The 26839-nt window shown below is 42.4% G+C and overlaps 1 protein-coding gene across 4 annotated transcripts in view; it reads right to left on the reverse strand.

The window, feature by feature from the left end:
- Cdon (cell adhesion associated, oncogene regulated) overlaps positions 1 to 26839 on the reverse strand; it is a 92858-nt gene that overhangs the window by 47133 nt on the left and 18886 nt on the right. For 3 of the 4 annotated variants that reach the window (XM_028879042.2, XM_028879043.2, XM_028879045.2), the window contains exons 2-8: positions 14052 to 14184; positions 13398 to 13670; positions 11658 to 11804; positions 10677 to 10820; positions 9414 to 9701; positions 6957 to 7226; positions 62 to 415 (exon numbers count right to left, since the gene is read on the reverse strand). In XM_028879042.2, coding sequence (XP_028734875.1) covers positions 62 to 415; positions 6957 to 7226; positions 9414 to 9701; positions 10677 to 10820; positions 11658 to 11804; positions 13398 to 13670; positions 14052 to 14124 — 1549 coding nt within the window. In that variant the 5' untranslated portion in view covers positions 14125 to 14184. The remainder of the gene's footprint in view (positions 1 to 61; positions 416 to 6956; positions 7227 to 9413; positions 9702 to 10676; positions 10821 to 11657; positions 11805 to 13397; positions 13671 to 14051; positions 14185 to 26839) is intronic. The other variant, XM_028879046.2, reaches the window with a different exon arrangement.

Here is a 26839-nt window from a genome sequence, read left to right on the forward strand (position 1 = left end):
ACCTCCTCCCCGACTATAACGGGGTAGTGTTCTCCTGAGGAAAATGCTGAAAGCAACTCACCCACTGTGAGGAGTGCTTCTGACTGGGTGGTTCCATGCTTGTTTGTGGCTTCACAGGTATATTTCCCAGCATGTTCCTGAGTAACTGCCTGGATAGACAGAGAGCTGGAGCCAGCTCGGGACATGATGAAGTAGACAGGCTCCAGGTCCAGGTCCCCAGGTCGGAGCAGGTGGGACTTTCGGGATTTGGACCTAAGGACCTGAGATGGATGGCTGGTTATCAATCCATGGCGGCCATACCAATGAATGACTGGGACAGGCACTCCGGTGGCATTGCAAGACAAGGTCACAAAGTCTCCGTCCATCACCTCTACATTTGCTGGTGCTGTGACTATCACAGGCTTCAGTCTACTGTCTATGAGAAACACAATTCACAGAGTCAAAACCAGGGACATGAGAACATCTGCCCTGCGAAGTCATTTCATCCGACTGCAGAAATGATGCTGCAGAGATATCCCCTCCGATCAGCTCCCTTCTCAACTTCCACCACGTAAAATGGACAACGAAAAGTAGAATATTTCAGAGCCAGCAGAGGCACTTGCCACCAAGCCTGACAACCTGAGTTCGATCCCTGGAACCCATGGTAGGAAGAGAACTAACTTACACAAGTTGTCCTCTGACCTCCACACACATATACCCACACAAACACCCACACACACACAACTACACACACACACACACACACACACGTATACCCGCCACACACACACACACACACACACGAATCAACTTAATTGTGGGGCTCAGAGGAAGCCCCAAGTAAATGTGTAAGGGTAGGATGGAATCCTGAGTGACAAGAACCTCAATGCCTCAAACCCATAGGCACTGGCAAAGCCTTCCCAGATGAGGGTCAGGCTCAGGGAACTGGCAAAGCCTTCCTCTGGTTGACAGTGTATTTAAAAAACAAACAACTGCAGTTTTGTCCTCCTGTATGACTGCAACCTGAGACTGCTCCCCACAAATCCCCCTACTGAGACCAGCTAACCCCTCCTCCTGTGCTATAGAAATAAAAGCACTGAGTTTCTAGGTTATTGCATTTTAGGGGTCCTCTATCAGAGCGAACACACCTCATCCAATGCTAGCTTTTCTGTCTGTCTGCCCTTCCTTTATTCCCTCATCACCCATCACCTTTCCAGTACCAAGCCATGCAGGATGTTGTGTGTGATTGGGGGGGGGGGAGCCGCAGTTTTGAGACAGATTTCTCTGCAAAGCCCTGGCTGTCCTGGAACTTGCTCTGTAGACAAGGTTGGCCTCAAACTTAAGGATCCACCTGTCTCTACCTTCTGAATGCTGGGATTAAAGGAATGAGCCATCACACCCGGTTTGCAGTGTATAATTTTTAAAAAGTATAATTTTTCATAATTGTAGGTTCCTCAAATTCCCTATACAGGTTCTCTGTTCCTCCTGAAAGGAGTATACATAAACAAATCTACTAAGATTTCAATAGGTATCCTGTGCCTACTTGAGTACAGTAAATACAGACTAAGTGAAGCCAGAACCTGACCCTAACATGAAAAAGGTAAAGAAGTATAAAACTAGATACTATTCCTTTAAGAAAGTGGACAGTTCTGGTGAAATCTGATTAGAGAAAACCGATTTTAAGTTCATCCACATGAACACCATTTTTATTTCCAAATCAAAATGGTACCAAGTCTTCCCTTCTAGTTCTGGTATTTCCTGAAGGGATTTTTAAGTGAGGCCACAATAAGATATATTGATCAACACAGAAGACATTATTTTCAGCATGTTTCTTTTTCTCTAGACCTATTTATCATGTCTGATAAAACTAAAGACACTCAGTCTTCACAGATTTCTGAATTTTTGCCAAGTGAATGAGTAAAAACGCTCTAACTAGCCGTAACATGCATGTCCCTGAGGACTGATGAAGCTGAACATCTCCTGGCAGGTTTATGTGCCATTCATAAATGCTTTACATGACTTGCTAAAACATTTGACTCATAGATCATACAAATACCTTCCAACATATTCCTCAAAAACTTTCCCTGGTAAATTTATCTTTATGTACCATGTGAGTTAGAGATTCAATTTTTGCTTTCTTTTTTTTTTCATTTTGATAATTAATTATCTCAAGTCAAAACTTGAAACAAATATCCTCCCTGTAGGGTGTACAGTACCAGTTCAGTCAGGTCCTTCCATGTAAATATATTTTTTGTCATCCTCTGTCATATCCAGGAGTCTATTTGTTTCTGTAGCGATCCAATGCCAGTGCCTCATGTTTTTAGAGTACTCTAGTTACTCCTGGGCCTCTGATTATACGTTTTATAATCATTTTCTTGCGCGCGCGCGCGCGCGCGCGCACACACACACACACACACACACACATACTTTAATGTAATCCAGGCTGAACTCAACTTCCTTATGCAGTCAAGGATGACCTTGAATTCCTGATCCCCCTGCCTCTATCTTCCACGTACTAGTGTTATAGGCAGATGCCATTAAAGCCTAGCTAAAGTCTTCAAAATATTCTGATAAAATTTCAACTGCAATAGCATAAAAAAGTTTAAAGACCAGATAACTGCATAATTCCAAATTTTGCTACCCATGACCTAGAATGTCATTGTGTGTAACTTTGTTACTAATATAAAAAGTGATTTTTAAATAGTATTTCTGTTTGTTGCTGGTATACAGAAAGGCAAATGAGTTGTGCTCATTTAGGTCTATACCTACCTTCTTGCTAAATATTAGTATTTTAATAAGAAAACAATAATAAGAGCTAGCAAGCACTTTGGATAGCATACAATGGCAATACTGGTTATAAATTAATAACTATTTGGATTATTTCCTTCTAATTTCTTTTGTATCTTTCTGTACTGGTTGGATTCTCTCATACATGGATACCTAGAATGAGTTTTAAGGAGAGTACCTTTGCCATTTTCCTAGTAAGAGATGTTTCATATAAGTCCTTGTTAGATGCCTTTTATCAAGTTCTAGTTCCTTCTTTCTGACTGTCTAGCACAGTTTTGTCTAGTTTTTCCTACTCCTTATGAAATAATCACGGTTTTTCTCCTTTATACAGTAAACAGGGTGAACAATACATTTTATGGTAGACTTCTGAGAAAGCTGCCTCACCAAGATACACGTTTTTTGTACATTCCTGGCTGGCTGATGTTTTGTTATGATTCTTATACCTATGTTTACAAATAAGACCTGCTTTTAGCTCACTTTCTTATCCCATCTTTCTGTGATTTGGGACTCAAGAGTATACTGACTGGAGACTTTGCATTTCCCCTTTTTTCTGGGAGAGTTGTGTAATATCTGGAAAGGTCTATTACTTGCAAATTTGGTAGACTCTACAAAACCATCTGGTCTGTTGTTTTCTTTGTGGGAAAAATTTAACTCCTAATTCAATTTCTGTCATAGCTCGAGAACTACTCAGGCTTTTTATTTACTTTAAGTCAGAGCTTTGCTAAGTTCTATTTTCCCTTAAAATTTACCCATCTTATAGTTTGAATTTGGAGTTCCTTCACAAAAGCCCATGAGTTGAAAGCTTAGTGACCAGCCTGCCATGCTCCTGAGTGACAATGAAATCTGAACAAGATGGGGCCTAGTTGAAAAGAAGTTAGGTTGCTGGGGAGTGTCCTTTGAGGGAAGGTTTACTGGGAACCTGCCCCCTTTCTGTCTCTCTGCTTCCGGGCCATGAGGTAAGCAGGTCTAGCACTTCCTCTTAGCCATGGCTATGCTGTCTGCCGGAAGCCCAAAGCAACAGGCCCAAGTGACCATGTTTGCAGCTTTGAGTTAAAATAGAGCCACTTTCTCTTTAAATTGATCATCTCAAATATTCTGTCACAGTGGTAGGAGGTTAACACCACAGCTCTGTTTATATTTTTAATTTACTGTCTTATCAATTACTTTATTACTTTTAATCTCTATAGTGGGATTTACAACTTCCTCCTCCCCCCTTACAACTGTCCACTTATATCTACTTTTTTACTTAATCAATTTTGCAAATGATTGGTTCACTTTATTAGACTTTACAAAGGACCCATTTCTATGCTTATTAATCTTGTGCTTTACCGTTCTTAAATGCTTTCTGCTCTGGGCTTTGTTTCTCTCATCATCTGCTTTCTTTGAACCTACTCTAATGTTTCTCTGATTTACTCCATAATTTTCAACCTTACTGGTTTTCTTTGGTAAGCACACGAGGCTACAAAAGTCCAAAATTCCATGTTGGCCATCTTCCCACAGGACATGATGGATTGTGTGGGCTAGTCTTATGTCAACTTGACACAAGCTGGAGTTAGCTGAAAGGAGGGAAACTCAATTGAGAAAATGCCTCCAAAATATCCAGCTGTAAGGGATTTTCTTAATTAGTGATTGGTGGGGAGGGCCCAGCTCATTGGGGATGGTGACATTCCTGGGCTGGTGGTCCTGGGTTCTATAAGAGGGTGGCCTGAGCAAGCCATAGGGAGCAAGCCAGTAAGCAGCATCCTTCCATGGCCTCTGCATCAGCTCCTATGTCCAGGATCCTGCCCTGCTTGAGTTCCTGCCATCACTGCTTTTGATGAACTGTTATATGGAACTGTGAGTGAAATAAACCCTTTCCTCCCCAACTAGCTTTTGGTCATTGTGTTTTAATGCAACAATTATATATAACCCTAACTAAGACACTGTGTTCCAGTGCAACAATCATAACCCTAAGACATTGATCTTTGGCATTTTTATGGCCATTCAGCTCAAAGTATTTTAAACTTCCACTATGATTTCAAAGTATAACTTAATGTTTCCAAATGTATGACAATTTTCTTTAAAATGTGTGTTTTTTATTATTAACTTTTAAATTTGTCATGCCAAGGTGAATGAGGTGTTCTGTTTCACACTGATGCTCTGAACACTGAAATGTTTATAACTCACATCATAAACAATTTCCCTCTTATAAATCAATAAGGAAAATACCCTAAACTTAAATTTTTAAATAGGCAAAAGATGGCCAACATATAAAGAAGTAAACCTAAATGTCTCACATGCATATGAAAAGATACCTAACTTCACCCACAACAAAAGTAGTACAAACTGAAAACTACGTATTTTTATATATGTGGGTTGGGGAGATGGCCTAGTTGGTAAAATGCTTGCCACACAGCATGACTTTGGATTCCCAGCACCCACATAAAAGCTGGGTATGGAAGTATGTATTTAGTATCTGCAAGCCTGGTGCAGGAAATGGGCAGGGAGGCAGATCCAATGGTCACTGGCCAGCCAGCTTAGCCCAGTCAATGAGTTTCAGGTTCAAAACATAAAAGAATTCAGGAAGATACCCAATTTCAATCTCTGGACTCCATGAGCCCACGTGTGCACACACACATGTACACACACACATACACACACACACACACACACACACACACACACACATTGACCTTACTACTCTGTCTTGGTGAGAATGTGAGGAAATAGGAAATCTAAATGCTCATGAACATATGAATTCATAATTATGAGGATAAATTTGATAATATCTATTAAAATTTCCAATACATATATAGCTTTTTTCTGCAAGTTCACTTCTAGGAATTTCTTTTAGAGATACGCATATGCAGTTATTCAATTATTTTGAGACATTCATCACATCTCAAACAGCTATCATCAGATTCTAGTCAAATTATTGCAACTATAAAAATGCAACAGTAAGCAGCCATTTTTCTTAAAGAATAAAAATATGCTTTGGTGTACCATATGAGAATAAATCCAAACTATAGGTTATGTAAAAAATTTTAAAGGAAAGAATTCTGTCACTATTTGTTTTTAAAAAGGAATAAAAATACATGTATACACATGTATACACGTGTATACACACCTATGGTATATAACTGCTTGCATATGCACATGAAAGGTTATTCAAGAAACTAATAAAACCAGCTGGTTCAAAAGACAGGACTTGAGGGCTGGAGAGATGGCTCAGCGGTTAAGAGCACCGACTGCTCTTCCAGAGGTCCTGAGTTCAATCCCCAGCAACCACATGGTGGCTCACAACCATCTGTAATGAGATCTGGTGCCCTCTTCTGTGTACATAATAAATAAATAAATCTTAAAAAAAAAAAAAAAAAAACCAAAAGACAAGACTTGGCTGACAGATGCTGGTATGGATGGGGAGGGCAAGAGAGACTGTGGGTTTTAACATATACCTTTATAAACTATGTAGCAACTACTGAAAATGAATGTTTCGCAACACTTTGTTACTTAGGCCCCATGGAAACCCAGGAAATCACACATGCTATTCCACTTGAGCTAAACCTCCATCCTAGAAACAACTTTTTTTTGTTGTTTTGTTTTGTTTTGTTTTGTGTTTTGTTTTGTTTTGTGTTTTGTTTTGTTTTGTTTTGTTGAGACAGGGTTTCTCTGTGTAGCCCTGGCTGTCCTGAAACTCACTCTGTAGACCAGGCTGTCCTTGAACTCACCTGCCTCTGCCTCCCTAGTGCTGGGATTAAAGGCATGCACCACCACCACCACCACCAGGCAGAAACAACTTTTTTTTTTAATGTTTTTGGGTGTTATGTCTACATGCATGTCTGTGTACCACTTGTGTGCCTGAGGCCCACACAGCCCAGAAAAGGGCATTGGATCCCCGAACCTGGAATGGTTATCACAGCTCATAACCATTTGTAACTGAGAATTGAGTCTGGGTCCTCTGGAAGATCAGCCAGTGCTGTTAACCACTAAGCTATCGCTCTGTCCCAAAACATTGTTTTAAATGAGCTTGATTAAATAAGGTGGTTTCATCATAGCAATGCCAGTCTGTCACTACAAAGATCATGGGAAACACAGTTCTTATATGGTGACAGGATTATTTTCTTTCAATAAACATGACTTCATTTCTAATTACTGAAAAAGTTTACCAAATGAAGTAAAATTTCTTGTGATTACATAACCTAAAAGCACACCTTGTTCAATTTGAAGTCTTCCAGTAGATTGCATAAATCCAATGCCATTGTCTGCGACACACTGATAGAGCCCAGCATCTTCCATGGTAACCCCAGTGATCTTCAGTCCATTTCCTTCCGTTAGATGCCGTGAGGAGGGGTGAATAGGCTGTGCATTATGAAACCAGGTGCGGTTGGGGGCTGGGTTCCCGTGAATGTCACAGGTAAAATGTACTGTGGCTCCCAGAGACACTTTCTGATCTTGTAGCCCTTTAGAAATTGAAGCATGCTCTGAAAAGAAAGCAGGCACATTTAACTATCTCACAAGTCAGGGAGAACCTGTCTCTAGCACTGAGTAGTAAATCTCTCTGTGTTCTTTCTTACATCCATTCTTTCATCTGTGTAGTCATCAAGAAACACTGAGAAATATATTTAACCTTCACGAGCAGAAATAAATGTGCAGCTACTAAGTTAGAGTCTTTTCTTTTTATATTGACCCACCCATTTTATACTCCAACACCTATGAATACATACACACACATACACACACACACACACACACACGTACATATTTCTATCCTGTTCTTCTTTTAACATTCAACATTAAGTAATAGTTTCTCTGGATTATTGTAAACAGGAGACAAAAAGGTTTTATTCAAAATGAGAATCTTATATGCATCAAATACTCTGTTTTAAATTCTGTTTACAGGCCTGTTGTGGCCACTAAAGAACAGTAGCCATGGCTCTAGGTTAGCCTCTGGCTGTGAGTCTCAAAAAGAGCCAGAAGGTGATGAAGAACATCAGCAAGCTGAACCATAGCTGGTGCATCAGGGACCTCACCAAACACAACCATTTTGTAGCCCACATTATCCAGGATGTGTGTGACATCCTATTAGCTGCCTAGCCATGAACTTGTCCAAGGTCCACAAGCCAAGGCTTTCAAGTTCATTCAAAGGAGGGTAGAGGTGCATATCCACATAAAGAGAAAACACTGGGGGCTGGAGAGATGGCTCAGAGGTTAAGAGCACTGGTTGCTCTTCCAGAGGTCCTGAGTTCAATTCCCAGCAATCACAGGGTGGCTCACAACCACCTGTAATGAGATCTGGCGCCCTCTTCTGGCCTGCAGGGATACACACTGTATACATAATAAATAAATAAATCTTAAAAAAGAGAGAGAGAAAACACTAAGCAAGGACTGAACCCACCCTGCCTAAATCCATAAATAAACCAATTCTGTTTACAGTCAACTTTGAGGTTATGTGTGTGACAGGCAAAACACTCTAGTTTCCACAAAGCTTTGTTTTGAGACAGCGCCCCTCTCTGTCCTGGCACTTGCTATAGAGACTAGGCTGGTTTCACAAAGATCTGCCTGTCACTGGCTCCACAGCTAGATTAAAGGTGTGTGCCAGCATGCCTGGCTTAAGAAGTGGCTTCTTACTCTTGAAAGTACCTCATTTACCAACACTTTCAGTATCTGCCAAAAATAAGTGGTTATACATATTAATCCAGTTCTGGGTATCACTGGGTTTGGGGTTGGGGAATTTTTTTTGTTTGGTAGGTTTTTACTGGTGCTGGTAATCAAACCCAGAGCCATGCATATCTTAGGTTATTCTTTTTTTTTTTTTTTTGTTTTGTTTTGTTTTGTTTTTCGAGACAAGCTTTCGCTGTGTAGCTTTGCGCCTTTCCTGGAACTCATTCTTATAGCCCAGGCTGGCCTCGAACTCACAGAGATCCACCTGGCTCTGCCTCCCAAGTGCTGGGATTAAAGGTGTGCACCACCACCACCCGGCAGGTTACTCTTAACACTGAACTGTACACCCAGGCCCACCAGTGATTTTTAGAGCTCACTTGCCATTCACTTATATTAATCCCAGCGTCACTAACCTACATCAGGCTATAAGTATAAATCAAATGTATAAAAATTTACAAAAGTCTTATTTAATGAGACCATTTTCTATTCTTTCTAGTTTTCACAAAAATCTGTTTTGACAAAGGAAAACATTCTTCCAGTGCTACAGGATAACAATACCAGGTCCTGACTGAAATAAAGACTATCTATAGAAATGTAGGTGGATTGTGTCAGCCAAACACAACAAAAAGGCAAAAAGTGAACAGCTCTATGTCTTTGTGAGATGATATCTCTAGTCAGCTCCATCGTAGTTACTGCTGAAGGACCACACGCTTACACGTGCATACAGGCACACATGAGTGCATGCACACACACACCAATCTCTCTCCGCTTGGCATGTAGCGGGGATAAGGCCCCGAGAACACATTATATCAAATATTCTATGCCACCCAGAGATGCATCCCATTCTTCATCTCTTTACAGAAATGAACCCTGTTCTGGCTACCGGTGTGGTTATTTCTCGATATTCTGTGTCTCATTTTTAGCTCACAGATATCCTTCAAACAATTAGTCCAGGAAAATGACCTGATTTGAAATGAAATCTCTATATTGAATAAGTAAGACCTTACCCAAAACATTAACCATGTAAGTGACATGTTTTACATCTCCAGACTTGTTGCCCACCACACAGGAATAGTTTCCAGAGTCCGCTGGGTCAATGCTAGATGTGGCCAGATGAGAGTACAGCCTTCTCCAGTTGCCTCCTGACACAGCATCCTGCCCGTCCTTCAGCCAATACACTTGTGAGGCCGGGACCCCACTCACCACACACTCCAAGGTAACGGGGCTGTGAGGAAGGACAGCTAACGCCTGAGAGAGAGCAGGGTGAAGAATGTGGAAGCCATCTGAGGAAGGGCCTGCAAAAGGAAGGGAACACAAAACAGTATTAGAAAGGACTATTAGAAATCCACCCTCTCCCTTAGCTGATCTGGGAACACCTGGGGACCTGCTTCCATTTCTGCCTCATGTGGCAAGGCGCTATGCATAGCAATACCATTTTTCTCTGAGAGTCAAAAGACAAATATTTTGTGATTTTTTTTTTGAGATATTTTTCTGAATTGGCATTTTGGAAATGTAGAATTTCGAGCCTAAAGCCACACCTTTACTATGTTCTGCCTCAGCTTATTAGTCATAAACCAAAATCAGTCATGATTTGTATCATATCTGATAGAAAGCATATTATCACTTGATCACATCACTGTTGTAAAATTGATACATTTAAAAAATATGTTCATTGGGGCTAGAGAGACGGCTCAGCAGCTAAGAGCACTTGTTACTTTTGCAGAAGATCCAGCTTCGGTTCTCTACTCCCACATGGCAGCCCACAACCATCCATAAATCCAGTGCCAGGGGATCTGATATAGTCCTCGGGCACTAGGCACACACACGGTGCATATACATATATGCAGGCAAAACTCCCATATACATAAAATAAATAAATCTTTAAAAAGTAAAATAAAAACAAGTACAGTACTAGTCTATTACACACTGATGCACAGGGAGGAGCCTTGGTGGTTAAGGGCTCTGGCTGCTTTCCCAGGGGTCTCAGGTTCTATTCCTAGCACTCACAATTAAGGCTTACAACCATCTGTAACCCTTTTTCCAGATGCCCTCTTCTGGCCTCTGAGGACACCAGTGTGCACATGGTGCACAGATGTACATGCAGGCAAACACAATAATAACAATAATAATAATAATAATAATAATAATAATAATGTTAAAATAAAGACAGGAATGAGAAGCATGCTGACCTCTCCTTTACCAAGGCTTCATGAGCCATACCTGTGAGGACCCTTCCTTCCCTAGCCACCATCATTCTCCCAAATACTTACGACTCACAAGGAGCTTCCGGCCAGTGGGTTCAACTTTCAGTTCGCTGGTGACAGGGTTATAAGCAGCACATTTGTATGACCCTTTATCCTTCGAGGAGACATTCAAAATCTGAAGATTTCCTGAAGGAAGGATTATGTAGTTTCCTGGGGAGGGTAGAGGGATGTAAACAGGGGTTGGAGATGCAGCTCACTTGGTAGAATCCTTGCCTAGCACGAAGCCCTGCGCTCAACCCCAGCACCCACCACATAAAATCAGGCCTAGTGGCACATGTCTATCATCCCAGCATGAGGGAGGGAGAGGAAGGAGGGCCAGGAGGCCAAGGCCATCCTTGCCCACAGAGTTCCAGGCTGTGCAGACCCCCACCACCCAACTGGAACTAGCAGAGACTGCAGAGATTTACACACAAGACCAGCAGCAAAGCAGCTTTATTGCACAAGAGAAAGGAAAGCCCAGCCCAACAGTGCTCACACAGCAAAACCATCAGCAGATGGTCAGAGTGAAACACAAGAACAGATCCTTCTGGACACGTCTTGACCTGCAGCCATTGCGGTGTTCAGTCACTGGCTGCTCACCACGTTTCTCAATAAATACACATGGAGTAGCTATTCTTCACCAGTCATGGGCTGGCACACACACATGGCACACATGGCCTGGCACACACAGCCTGGCACACATGTGGCACACACGGCCTGGTGATGCAGGAAGCAAAGTCCCTGCATTAATGCACCTAACATTCCAATCGGAAGTATGAGGTGGCAGATAAAGGGTGCCTAACAAACAAAAATCTATACGGCACACTCCAGGTGTAATACGGTCTGCCACAGGAAGGGGAAGAGTGTGACAGATCATCTTACTTATACACGCCCATGCAGACCATCTGCTCTAAGAAGTTTAAATATGGCCTAAGTGGTGAGGAGCGAGCCCTTGGGGTCATTTGTCTAATGAAACCCCTCCCCGGCCTCTGAGAGCACAGGACTCACCTGTGGAGTAGTTCAGCCACTTTCCCCGGATCTTATAGCGCACTTCCGCTTTGGGGTTGCTCTCTGGTACCCTACAGCCAATGAAACCCGTGCTCTTCTCTTCGGCAGTAATAACATGCATTGTTGATGAATCAAAATCACCAAGGGCTGGAATAAAAAAGTAAACAAATGAGTGCAAAACAATTGAAAGGAAATTAAAACTTAGAATCACATAGAATGGCCTTTTGTGGCAGCGGATCCCAGTCCCAGTGACAGCAGAAATAGCAGGATCTTTTGTGTTTTTTTTTTTTTTTTTTTTTGGAGGGGGGGGGGGACTTTGTTTATTTGTTTGTTTGTTTTGAGACTAGGTTTCTGTGTAGCTCTGTCCTAGAACTGCTTTGTAGACCAGGCTACCCTCAGATGCAGAGATCAACCTGCCTCTGCCTCCCGAGTCCTGGGACTAAAAGCGTGCGCCACCACACCCAGCCAAGCTTGCATTTTGACAGGTCTCATTATACAACATTATACAGCTCAAGCTGGCCTTGAACTCGTGATCCTCCTGCCTCAGCCTCCCAACTGCTAGGATCACAGGTGTGCACCACCACAGCCAGCAACAGGAGTTTTTTAATCTGAAAGAGGTGCTGGGGCAGAGGCGAGCGGCTGAGGGCTGGCAGCTAAGTCAGGGCACACAATTTCCACAGTCACTGCCTCCAGGGAACTGTAAGGAAAACAAGCTGCTCCAAAAGACCAAAGAGAATTGCACAGCATAATTACTCCCATTCTGTCAAGATAAATTCTTCCCCATTCAGAGGGGTCTTCAACAAAACTCACTTTCCCTGCAATAAAACAGCTTCTGGGAATGAACCTAGGACATTATAAAACACAGCATCCCACTGAGCCTAGATGCACCGGCTTGGTACTGATGCCTTTCGGTTTAGACAGTTCACCGTGGACGGAGCAGCCCCTTTATTATCCCCTCCACCCAAGGAAGCCAGCTGCCTGCCTCCAGGAAATCAACCCTCCAGTGTGTGTCCTGGAGCTGTGCATGGGTCACAGCTCTACAAAAACATTTACTCTTCTCAGTTATGACAAACTCTACTCCAGGGGCATCCAGATTTGTTCTGTAAATAGGGGTGCCCTCACAAAGCCGGTTTCCATTACTGGAAGCCATCGCCATTCGAAAGGCAGATGGCTCAAACTTACTAAGGAAAACCACGCATTCCAGATTTTCCATAAGTTCAATTCTTCACATTCCTTTCTTTACAGTCAGTTTTTTTTTCCCCCTGCTCCTTTAGCCTGGTTTCAATTACATAAATTAAAATCCCCTGGTAATCAAGGGAAATAAAACAATTAGATGTGAAAGAAAGATAAAGGACTGCATGAAATAAATGAGTGTCAAAAGCCACCTTTTTTTGTCTGTACTGATGTTAAGGACTTTAAAAGATTCACAAGGATATTGCCCAGAATTCACGCTACAAAACTGTCCTGTGCTAATTAAAATAATAATAATAATAATAATAATAATAATAATAATAATAATAATTTCCACACTATTGCTAGTTATTAAGCTATGAGGCTGGGCTACAGAGGTTCCAACATCTTTCCTCAGCTATTTGAAGTCAAGACAAGGTTAAGTACTCTCAGACCCCTGCATGGATCATATCAGTGCCCAACTTTATCCCACTATGAAAATTGCAGGGACAAATAGAAAACCCATAGATTTCAAGAAAACAACAGAAACAAGACTCAAACTGAACTCACCTGCAGCGGACACTGTTGCAGGGCTGCTCACAATGGCACCAATGCTGTTGTTGGCAATGCACTGGTAGCAACCAGAAAGGGAAGGGTTAAGAGACAGGATGGTCAGAGTCCCCCGATGAATCTTAATCTGTTCCGTGTTTCTGTCCAATCGTTTCCCGTTATGCAGCCATGAGATGCGGGCAGTAACGGGTTTAGCAGAACAATGTAGGACCACGGGTCTACCAAGCTTCTGGACAGCAGAGTGTGGCTCAGAAATAAAATAAGGTGCCAAGTCTGCAAGGGAACAGTCCCGTGTGCAAAAGAAGAAAGGAGGAGGAAGGGGGGAAAAGCAGAGAGAGAAAGTACATTAAATACATTTCATCTGAGTCTATACGGCAGTTTCTTATCTCTATATGTGTTAGTTCTTAATGCTCATAAAAAATTCATAAGCCCACCTCGGTCTCAAACTCACAGAGATCCTCCTACCTCTGCCTCCCAAGTGACAGGATTAAAGGTGTGTCGCTATGCCAGGCCCCCACAGTATTTTTAATAGGTAATAAATGCTACCCAGTGAATACACATTACTATACATATATATCCACCTTCACATAAGTATAAAGCAGAAGACTGAGATGAGGAAAGGCCTCAACCAAAGCCCCATCATGCTCCTCTTACCTGAACTCGCAGAAGAACAAGGAATAACAAGAACATACAGCAGTGTCCATAAGGGTCCGAGGTCTGGATGCATAGCGTCCAATTACAGAAGTAGGCAGGGAAGACTTCCAGAGAAAGCCCAGGCCTCAGATCACTAGAAAACATTAAAAAAAGAAAGAGAATCTAAACCATGAGAACCGCTAACATCTTTAAACTGAACACCTTATCCTAGGCTCTTCATGACCCCTACCTTCTCAACCCACACATGCATCTAGACACTAAACTGGGGTTAGAAGCTCTGTTCCTTCTTCCAAGGGGCTAGGATGCTTTTTACTAGGAACTACTCGGAGCTGATGGAGAACACGCTGGAGTGGGTCAAGAATGGAAGAAGAAGAGCCAGCAGGAAACACTGGGCCCTTGGGGGACAGATGAGGGCATGATGGGTGGCAAACATGAGTGTGAGCTGTGACAATGAAATGCAGGTGGACTCAGGACACAGTCTACAGCAGAACCAAAGAACTCAAGGAGATGAGATGCAGAGACATGGCAAGGATAACTCTCGGGGCTGGTGGGAAAGAGAAAAGCATGCCTGTTGACTCTAAATATCCAGAGCGGCGGGGGGGGGGGGGGGGGGGGGGGGGGGGGGGGGAATGTGTGCAAAATGAAGAAGGGGAGAGTCAGCACTTCCATGTGCCCGAGGAACAGTGAAGATGTCTACTGGACATCCACTGCTACCATGAGGTCCAAAGTTGCTCCAATGAGTCTGGAGAGACAGGGAGAAGTCAGAGCTGGAAATGCAGATTTCAGAGGTAAGAAAACCAGGCGTCATCTCAGGCTTTTCTGTGGAAAATACACTTAGAGAACAAGACGTGCCCACCAAGGACCTTTAGATATGGAACAGAGGGTCAATGGGAATGTGAAGAAAGACACAATGAAGGGGTGGAATCCAGGAGAAAGCTCTCTCTAGTCGTCAGATGTCTCAAAGCAGGTGAGAAGCAGAGCAAGTCCAGCTGCTATCCAAAAGGTGCAGCTCAGACGCTGATGATGTTGACGAGATTGGGTCAACAGAGAAAGGCTAACTTAACGGAAACCACAGAGAGCAGCCAACAGTGGGAGAAAGAAGGATGAAGACTTCCCACTTTTGCCATTCAGCAGGAAAACAGTAAGAAAATGGCAGCAGACAGATGAACGGCTCCGACAGATGCCACCCGAGGGAAAGGTTGTTTCTGGCTTGCTTTGGATTTTTGGTTTTGGTTTTAGTTTTGGTTTTTGGCTAGAGACAGTCCATAAATTCCAGGACTGGCAAGAACATGGAGACAAATCACCATGTATATGATGGGTAGGGGTAGAACCAATGAGTTCTTTTTAGAGACAATTTAGAAATATATATATGTGTGTGTGTGTGTGTGTGTGTGTGTGTGTGTGTGTGTGTGTGTGTGTGTAATTTATTCATGCAACAAATATTTTTGAATATTTATTATATAGCAGATACTATCCTAAAGGCTAGACAGTTTCCATTAAAAAAAATAAAAGTAAATAACACAGACCCAAGTTTAAACCTTACATTCTAATGGAAGCGGTGGACAATGAGCAGGATAAATAAAATGAGTAAGTTTAAGGACGTCTGTGCATCCTCCAGATTTGGCTAAGTGCCCTCCCCCCAGACATCCTTCTGCTTTGCTCTCACTTTTCTACGGAACATGGTGCATCCTCCTTAAGAGCAAGCATTTTCAATGCTGTAAAACTCTATTTTCCAGAAGCATTCTACAATGTCCCTTAAAATGAAAGGACTACTTTAATATAATGAAATTCCCATATGTGCAATCATAGCTAATAAAAACTGACATCTGAACTTAATATATTCTAGCTACACCATTTGTTCCTTCATTTATTCACTCGTGCATCTAATTTTAAAAGTCAGAGCTGGATGGTAGTGGTGCATGCCTTTAATCCCAGCACTCTGGAGACAGAGGCAGGCGGATCTCTGTGAGTTGGAGGTCAGCCTGGTCTACAGAGCCAGATCCAGGACAGGCACCAAGACTACACGGAGAAACCCTGTCTCAAAAAACCAAAAAATAAAAAATAAAAATCAGCAGAAGTGTATTAACAACCACCACCAACAACAACACCCCCACCACGCTAGGTATTATGCTGGGCAAGGTTATCAGTAACCTCTGCAGATCCTGCCCTGTGTTCCTGCTTGGCCAGGGCTAGAAACAGACTCCATGACTATGGAACAAAACAAAACAGAATGACGGGCTATCTTAACAATATGTTAGGAATGTAACTGGGCAGTAATATAAAACAAAACAAAATAATAATAATAATAATAATAATAATAATAATAATAATAATACAAAACTGTGTCTCAGGAAGTGCTCATCTCTGTTCTCCTACTCCAGAGTCTGAAAGCTTACAAACTTAAGCTTATCTAGGTCACTGACATCAGGTCAACCTTTCCATTTTTTTTTTTTTTTTTCTTTTCTTGGTGACCCCTTCCAGAAGTGGGAGCAGATATACTAACATACTCGTTGGCAGAAGGGGTCAGTTGTGTGAAAACCCTTTGGATTTATTTGAATTCTCCTAGTTTAAGCCTAAGGACAGACACAGCAGTGGTGGGAAGGCAAAGTAAACATTCCTGTGACCTGGTAACAGGAGACACTTTGTGAGAAAATATGGACATGGAGGATTGTTTCTTCCTTTTGCCAAATCTTTCTCCAGCTATTTATTTATTAAAGGGCAGCGACATGGATTTTACAGTGAACTTTAACCCTCACTTGTGACCTACTTTACAGCTGCTCTTTGAAGGTTCACAGCTCATTATTTTTACCTCAATATGGACCACACAGAAGCCTCCTTGATAAAGCCTCCTGGGCCGCTCTTGGACACTTTCAGACAGGATTTCACTGAGTACTCGTGGCTAGCCTCTAACTATGTAACCCAGGCTAGCCTCAAACTTGCAATGGTCCTGCTGTCTCTAACTCCTTGGCGCTGGGATTACAGACATGATCTCGGTTGATCTTGGAAGATAGAAAGAACCTATGTCCATCATGGGCACTCACTAAGTATCTGTGGGCTTGACCTCTGTGCAGGAGAGCTCCGTGTTGGAGGACTGCAATGGTAATGTTGTCTATGGGTCCGGTGACTTGGACTCAGCAGCAATGGACTCTCACAACCTCATCACTACACATCGCTCACAGCACAGAAGGCCAGATGAGTACAAAGGAGACCCATGAGCAACACCGGAAATAAGTCGCTCAATGCTATGTCCATTTCAAAAGTATCTCCTTTGTCAAACATACAATGCCCTTAATGTTAGGGTTACTGCTATTTGCGTTATTTCTCCTCCTCTTTCTCCCCCGAGCCCACAAACAGATGCACACAATTTTCCCTGCGTTCCCCTGGGCGATGAACATTTTTGCTTGACCAAGTTTATCCCAGTGAAACAAGGCTCCTGCCACATCACACACAGGTGGCCTTACCAGGCATGCCACCTCTCTCACCGCAGACGTGTACCACCACCGTGGGCAGAAAACAGCCCTCCCTGCCTCAACACAGGTGTCATCCTACGCTCCTCTCGCCCTCTCTGCTGATGTGGAAACAGTGACCAACAGAATGAAGGTCCAGAGAAGCAGGACCCCCTACACCACACACCTCGTGGACACATCACCTGCCTGAGGTTCTTTGACCTCTAGTGTGGCAAACACAGCATTCAGGAATTTCCCTGTAAAACGTAAAACCAGAATTCAGACTTTAATCACATTAGATGGAACAGAATTCTGATTAAAATCATACTTTTTTTTTAACTTTATCATTTATCTCATTTAACACTTTTCAAAAATACTCAGTGTTAACATAATGCTGTGTTAAACAAAATGTTCCATGTCTTTTCCTCACATAATTGACAATGAATATGTTAGTTCTATAAAAAGAAAATGGTTAAGAGAAAGCATCTATAAATATTCATTTAAAAAAACCACAACCATTCAGCACAGAATATGTAGGATGTGCAGAAAATACATGAGGAAAAATAAAGATGAACGTCCCAACACCCAGTGAAAACTCATCAGCATTCTGATACATGTCTTCCCAATCCTCCACACATGTGTGTAAATACACATAACTAAGATAGGAATGTGCAATAATTTTAAATCCTTTTAATAATCTCTTATCTAGTAATCTTTCTTCTTATTAAAACCTTTCATGACCATCACATGTAACATTAGCAGATACTCTGTCTTAGCTAGGGTTTCTACTGCTGTGAAGAGACACCATGGCCACAGCAACTCTGATAAAGGAAAACATTACATTCGGAGCTGACTGACAAGTTCAGAAGTTTAGTCCATTGTCATTATGGTGTGAAGCACGGCAGTGTGCAGGCAGACATGGTGCTGGAGAAGGAGCCAAGAGTTCTACATCTGGATTGGCAGGCAGCAAGAAGAGAGAGAGAGACATTGGGCTTGGCTTGAGCTTCTGAACCTCAAAGCCCACCCCCAGTGACACACTTCCTCCAACAAGGTCATAGATCCCAATCCTTTCAAATAATGTCACTCGATGAGCCTTTAGGGGCCATTTTCATTCAAACCACCATATACTCTATTGGGTGGATATACATAAATATATGTGTATAATATATGGATATAATCTAATTAAATTATCCTTTTTGGATAGTTAAGTTACTTTTTAATATAAATATATACAATATGTATATATACATACATTATACATACATATATATGTATATATATATCCCAAGTATGAATGTGTATGAATGAGTATCATTCATAAATCTTTAGATACTCTTTTAATTATGTGTCTTAAGGTTATATTCTTGGAAGTAGAATTCCTACACGAAGAATATGAACATTTTAAAGATTTTTACACACATATCATCAAGGCACTCTCTAAAAAGAAGCCACAGTGTACAGCACCATTTCCAACAACCACCATCAGCACAGGAAGGTGACTCTCCCCTCCATTTAAGGTGCAGATCCATGCACTGTGTAAGCCAAATACAGATATAAAGTATAACTGCTCAATTCATTCAAGTACATGACGCTCCATCTATATTAACCACACTCTGTTTACCTTTGACCTTCCAATGACAAAAAAGATCATGGGTACAAAAAAAATCTGCTTTTTGCCCTAAATCCATCATAAAGGAAGGTAAAGAGACACTGTAGTTGCTATGTGGTTTTAATTTATAATGTGTATTTCTCTAAAACTAAATTTATATGCAGAAGTCTGCTGGCATTCAGAACTTTAAACTGCTGTCCAAGAATATACTCTCAGGCTAGAGGAATGGCTCAATGGTTAAGAGCACTGGCTGCTCTTCCAGAGGACCTGGGTTCAATTCCCAGCATCCACATGGCAGCTCACATTTGTCTGTAACTCCAGTTCCAGGGTTTCTGACACCCTCACACAGACATACATGCAGGCAAAACACCAATGACCATAAAATTATATATATAGATATATCCCTACCATAGCACTTTTTTTGGTTCATCTACCATATAAACATATACATATACAATAGAAATACATGCACACACCTCTTTTCCTAACTTATGGAGGTAGTGAAATAAACTAGGTTCAATTAATTAGTTAACACACACACACACACCTGCTAAGGTTTCTCTAACTCACTTTCTCAGAGGGAACTCATGGACTATGAGAAAGTCCTTCTATATCTTTCATTCTTTCATACGTTCAGATGAAATTCATTCCAAGGTAATCATACCCCTCCACTGCAGTCCCGACAAGATGCTTCATAGTCACTGTGCTCCTGGGGAAGGCTCTGGTAGGACAGAGGCTCCCACAGACAGGCCCATCTGTCTACAAATTAGGTCGCCTCTTTCCTCCACACAGAAGAAAGCTGTAATGCCATCTGACAAAGTTCTGCTCCTTGAATCTTGAGGTTCAAAGAGGAGCTGCTGTTGCCTAAGTAACCAGGATTGAAGCCGCCCCCTTCCCTGCACAGGTGATTTGTGTGTGTGCCATACTTTCTGGGCGGTGCTGGGCTCGGCAGAGGTCCTGCTGGCAGTGGGGAGCTAAAGGTCGGTCTCATCTTAGCTCGGAAAGGAAACACTTCCCTAATGCTTGCTTAGCTCATTGTTCAGGTTGTGAACTCACTGCTTGTATAACCCTCCTCAACATGCTGCCAGAATGGTCCTTCGGGGAAAGCCCTTCCTGAGTTTTTAGATTTGATTACTTTGTTTTTGAAGCATCAATTTTGCTTTCCCAAGACTGATCAAGGCTCTCTTTCTGAATTACCCCCCTCCCCAGAACCCCCCATCTCCCCCAAGGCTGATCAAGGCTCTCTTTCTAGCCCTCCCTTCCTCTGTTCCCCTAATTGTGAACAAAAACTTGGCTTTGGGATCAGTAATAGTTCTTCAAAATAGTAAATTTTTAAAATTGGTTTGCATTTTAAAGGGAATCTTAATCTTCAGGAAATGTGACCTTTAAAAAAGAGAGAATTGATTCCTATTTTCAATCAATTTCAAAATGTACCATTTAGCAACTGTTGAGAAAAAATATTTTTCTGCAGTAACTAAAATCTAGGATATGCTTAGAGAAAAAAGCCTTGGTTAAGTGCTGTAAGTTTAATCCAGTACAGTTATAATCAGGGAAGTCACACAGAAGCCATTTAGAAAACAAAAATAAACCAAGAGAGCACATTTAACTACCTGAATAGTAATCACATACAACTCCGAGTCTCCTGACAAGTCTTCTTCATTTAAAATACTTCAATAACTTAGAGAAGACACTAACATCGTTTCCTATGAAGCTGTCTCTTGTAGCTGCATTCTTTGAACTGATCAGTCCACACACAGGACGTCTTGGGTGAGATGCTGTGAGAAGTACAAAGACCAGGAAGGAGTAGCCCTGAACCGAAGTAAACTGCAGCTCAGCTGAGAAAAGAGCAGGAACACAGCACCAGAATAAAAAGGCTGGACACGCAACAAGCAAAAGGTATGTCAAATGAAATCAGATTAATAAGTTAGGCAAGGCAGAGGAGAGAACGGCCAAGTGGGGAGAAGGAATGGAAGGACGGGTTCTAGAAAGTACGGACAGTGTGTGTACAGAATCTACATACAGAGTAAGGAAGGACATGGGCTGGAGCATGGGGGTGGGGTACTATATCCAGAGAGGGGAAGTTACCCAGGTACACAGAAACTAGAGAAAAAACAAAAAAAATTATATATATATATATATATAATTTTTATATTATATAAAAATCACATTAAGGTATTCAACAGAGAAGGTGTATTTTCTACAGGAGAGGGCATGCTCAGACCTGCACCTCTGGAACAGTTAGGGGATGCTCAGACCTGCACCTCTGGAAGGGTTAGGAGATGGATGCTCAGACCTGCACCTCTGGAAGGGTTAGGAGATGGATGCTCAGACCTGCACCTCTGGAAGGGTTAGGAGATGGATGCTCAGACCTGCACCTCTGGAAGGGTTAGGGCATGCTCAGACCTGCACCTCTGGAAGGGTTAGGGGATGGATTCTCAGACCCGCACCTCTGGAAGGGTTAGGGCATGCTCAGACCTGCACCTCTGGAAGGGTTAGGGGAGGCTGGTATGAAAGAGAAAGGAACTTGCACTCGAGAAACTGTCAGAAATTTTAGGGATTTGAAAATCCCTAAGACCTAGACATATTCAAATGATGTAAAAGGTAGAGCTGATAGGAAGCAGTCCACAAGAGATCAGGCCTGGGAAAAAAATGCGCCTCTCAGACATCCCCGGAACCATTTGTCTATCCACTTCCTGTTTCCTGGCTGCTCAGACAGTAAAGAAGGACCTGAAGTGACTGTCTACAGTTCTGACGAAGACAAGTGACTGTGGAGATGGTCTGCATTCTCTCAGACAGGAAATCCATGAGAAACAGCAGGCCTTTGTGCTTCCTGTCTGGAAGGTGCTGCGGGGAATGGGGTGTACCTGTGGAGATGCTAAGTTGGATGTAAGCAGAACGGGGATCTGTGGAGGCCAACAGCAAACTGCTGGCCCAATAGAGGAGGGTACCTCAGGCTGAATCCTGAGAGGGCATTACATTTGAAGAAGCAGGAATTCCCTTTTCAAAACTAAGAGTCCCAGCAAAGCTACTGCTGGAAGAGTACTTAAAAAGGGAGGCAGAACCGATTACCCAAGGATGAGACTGAACAGGCTTGATTTAAAAAAAAAAAAAAAAAAAAAAAAAAAAAATCAGTCCTGAAATGTCACTAAATCAAGCTCAATCCCCGGCTCCACCTCTAATGTACTTTAAAAAGGTGCTATGAGCTAGGTAGTCAAACATGTCCCACATCCCCAAACTGTCACTCCTTAATAATGACTAAAGGCTTCGATGGGTGAGTCTCCTTGCTGGGTACACGAGGTCTCACAAAATGAGAAAGCAGCTGGCCTTCATCTTTCAGTGGTTTTACAAGAGGGACTGAAGGAGGGTGAGGCAAGAAGAAGCAAAAAAACATAGCATCATTATTAGCCACAACAAATACATGATCTAACAGTCTGCTGTTCTGGCTTGGGGAGCGGGAGGGGGTCTGCTTACAAACTAAAGCATCCCTTAAAACAGTCGTGTGCAACTCACAATGATGTATTTATTCTCTGACCTGCTGCATAGCCTGGAGCGTAGAGAAGGAATCTGTCAATCTCAGAAGAGAGTGGCAAGCTCTTGGACTCCCAAGTCCTGCTCCTCTCACCGAGGGAAGCCCTCCCAAGTATGAAATACAGTGCCATCCTTGCACACTTATCAATGACCTTGCCATCCTTCAGGTCCACCTTCTTCTTAAAGGCTGGCACCCACAGGTTTTTCAACCTTCCCTCCACCTCCCCCGGGTTTCAGCAGGGCCCGTCAAACATACAAACGGCCCTGCTGCCTGCCAAAGTGTTTCCTTTCACCGAGGACCAGCCAGAGTGGAGGGAGAAAAATGGAAGTGACGTGGGAGTGGTGGCACCAAAAAGGCCAAGTGAGCAAAGAAATAATCAACTCCACATGAGCCACTCCAGCACTGACACAATGGAAAGGGCCTAGGACTAACCCCAGGAAAGGTCACAGGGATCAAGGGTCACAATAAAAAAAAAAAAAAAGGCGACAGCCAGGGGCTGCCAGCTGCAGCAGGCATCAATGTGGTCCTAATTAGACACCAAAAGAAGCTCTGAGTGCAGGGCTAGGCTCTGTTCACAATATTTGTGTGCTTTTTAAAAAGACACATCAAGAGTTCCTTTCCACTCTTTTTAGCGGACGACTTCTTCCGGCTCTTCAGCAAAGGAATCCAGGAATCGTGGAGAGCAGATGATTCCAGCCACCACCAAGAACTGTACAGGGTGCTTATGAATATTTAAGAGCAAAGCTGCATACAAATGGTGGAATGCTAAGAAAGCAACTTGGGAAAGATCGCTGAAAAGATAAAACACAGCAGATTCCAAGGAATTACTGTGCAATACTACAGAGTCAACACTTGCCACAAATGCACCACTCAGTGGATTTGAGTTTATTGTTGGCATTGGCTTCGTGGGAAAAAATAACAGAATTATGGTAACCGCAAAACAAATGCGCAAAGAGCAGGGGTTTTTTTTTTTTTTTTTTTTCTTTTTTAAGTTTGCTAAGAACTAGCTAAACTAGATCGGACTGCTGTGGTAATGATGCCATCAGACACTTGGCTAGCCTTCCTTGGTAGGGGATGAGAAGGAGGAACATGGAAAGGGTTGAAAAAGAAATGGTTAGGTAATATTATTAATATTGCTGTTTAAAAGCCCAGAGCTTCACTTAGACCAAATGATGCACTGAGCCAAGAATTTCCCTGGGCACTTACAAAACACGACCCTCCCTGGGTTTAGATTTCATTTTAATAACTGGGGGGAGGGGCTTAAGGAGAAACTATTTTCCATGAAGTGTATACAAGCACTGATGAAAGAACAAATGAGGGGCTGAGGGGCAGGGTCAGAATTCCAAGAAAAGTACCTTGGCTGCATACAGACTTGGATCAGTGCCCACGGATGATGGATCTGCCGCGGTGACTTTTACACCTCTCTACCTGTTGAGTTACACGTCTTCTAAAATCTAGAACATACTGATCTTAGTTTCAGGTTATCTATTCACCTTTAAACTTGACTATGCAAGACATCTGAAGCACCCTAGATTTCTTTGCTCCGTTTAGTGATGAGAATTAGGTCAGACACTGCTTCATCAAACCTGCCATTCTACCACGGATGAGCAGCTGTGCACTGATAATAGGGCTCTCAAGGTTCATTCAAAACTTGACATACAAGTCAATCACAGATTACCACCTCGTCAGTATATAACGGGCCCAACGTGACTGATGAGTCTAAAGATAAATAAAAGCCTACAGTGGTCCATACCAAGAAAACCTGCACTTCAGAAAACCTTACATCATCACAGGCAGTTAAAAACAAAGTAATGATCAGGCTATAATGTACTGATGAACAAGAAAATAGGAAAACAGGCCAATTAAGTTCACAGTGTCTTTGTAAATATAGCACTGTAGACCATGAAGCCCTGGTCCAACCAGAAAAGCCTGAGAAGTCATCAATGACATAGGACCAGCCTGTATACAAGAAATGAGGCATAATTTGCTGGAACAACTCTGTCAGGCTCAACCTAAACCAACCAGGGGCTATTGCACTGTAACATTACACTGGGGACCAATACACAGGGTAGCCAAAGCATGTAAGCCTGGATACAGAGGCAAGACATACGTGTTGCACACAGACACATACAGACACAGGGGCCAACATGGAAGACAAACATTCCAATGATGCTACTTGGTGCAAACCTTTTCTAAAAATTCTCTATTGTTTTCAGCATCAATGTATAAACAAAGCACAAAAATCATTCTCATTATTATACCTGTGTTTAACCCCATAAAGTCTCAACTTCGATATCATGATGCAATATTTTCATTAATGGATATTTCAAACACAATCAAAAATATAAAAGGTCTTAACATACTATATCCAGTGAATGATAAATAAACTCTAAGTTTCTTAGAACTTATGAGAGTAAATATAATTCTGAAATTATCATCCACTACTGGTATTCCACAGTTGTACTGGATCAGGCATGCCGTGCATTTGTAGAATATACTTTCACATGTCAGTGCACATAAAAGGTCTTGTAGGTTCTGACTCTTCTTGCCATTCTTGACTTTCATGTATAACATTAAGGGTTTTTGTTTTATAGTAAGGTTTTTTTTAACTTACAAAGATTTTTTTTGTTTGGTTGGGTTTTTAGAATGGCAAGAAAGCCATAGATTTGATTGCTAATTTAACTTTTCCAACATCTCTTGATACAACCCATTATTTTAAGCGCAGGCATGAATGGGGCAGCAATCTGTAGACTAACAACCACAAAGAGGGCCAGGGCAAGGGAGGTGGCGCTGCAGGGAGAGGCAGTTGCTACACAAACATGACAACTTAAGTGTGATGGACCCCTGGAACCCACATAAGGTCCAAGGAGAGAAGAGACTCCAGAAAGTCACCTTCTGACCTCTACATGCACACCATGACATGTGTGCCCCAGCATGAATACATCTTGTGTGCAGACACACACAAACACAACATACAACACAACACATTTAAAATTTTTTTTAACAAAAAAACAATTTTCAATATTTTTTACAACAAAAAGGCTGTTTCTGCTGCTATAACAAAATACCTGAGACTGGGTAAGCCATAAAGAGCAGGGATCTATTTGGATCTCACAGTGGTGAAGGCTAGAAGTTCAAGAGATCAGTGTGGTATCTGGTGGGGTCTTTGTGCTGTATCGTTCTGTGACAGAAAGCAAGACAGCAGGGAGCAACAGATGCCTTCTGCAGCGCCAACCAAAACCCAAACTAGTGGCAGCTCATACCTATGGGTGGCCCTAGTCCATTCATGAGGGCAGGGCTTTCACACAACTAACCACTCGTGGCAGCTCATACCTTCGGGTGACTCTAGTCCATTCATGAGGGCAGGGCTTTCACACACCTAACCACTAGTGAGAGCTCAACCACCCATTAGAGAGCCCACCCTCAACACTACTACACTGGAAACTAGGTTCCCAGCAAGTGAGCTCTGAGCACATATTTAAACCCCATCAAGTAGTCAAAGGACCTCAGAAATAAAGGATGGGAAAGGGATGGGGCGATAAAGTAGAAGATAATAGAGACCCTGTTTCCTAAACTGCTACATCTCTCACATTAACACTCGTATAATCAGTGGAATTTCAAACATTTTTAGTGTTTAAAAAAAAATCAGCCAGGCAGCAGTAGCGCACACCTTTAATCCCAGCACTCAGGAAGCAGGGGCAGGCAGATCTCTGTGAGTTCAAGGCCAGCTGGGCTACAGAGTGAGATCCAGGACAGGCACCAAAACTACACAGAGAAACGCTGTCTCAAAAAAAAAAAAAAAAAAAAAAAAATCAAAGGGACAGAATTTCACTTGTAAATATTGTAAAACAAAATTATTGGTTGGTAATCTAAGCTGATATATTCCCCTTTCCTTAATTATGTTCAGGCAGGGATTGGCAAAATGGCTCAGAGGGGAAAGGTACCTGCCACCAAGCCTGATAACTTGAATTCAATCCCCAGGTCCCAGACCCCACATAGTGGAAGGAGAGAACTGACTTCCCAAAGGTTGTCCCCTGACCTAGAGGTAAAGCACATGCATATGAGAGAGGGAGAGGGAGAGAGAGAGAGAGAGAGAGAGAGAGAGAGAGAGAGAGAGAGAGAAGGGGGAAGGGGGAAGGGGAGGGGGAGAGGGAGAGGAAGAGAGAGAGAGAGAAATCAAAATAATTTCTTAAACAAAACAACA

This window comes from Peromyscus leucopus, chromosome 7 (assembly GCF_004664715.2).
Source record: "Peromyscus leucopus breed LL Stock chromosome 7, UCI_PerLeu_2.1, whole genome shotgun sequence".
Taxonomy (NCBI): domain Eukaryota; kingdom Metazoa; phylum Chordata; class Mammalia; order Rodentia; family Cricetidae; genus Peromyscus; species Peromyscus leucopus.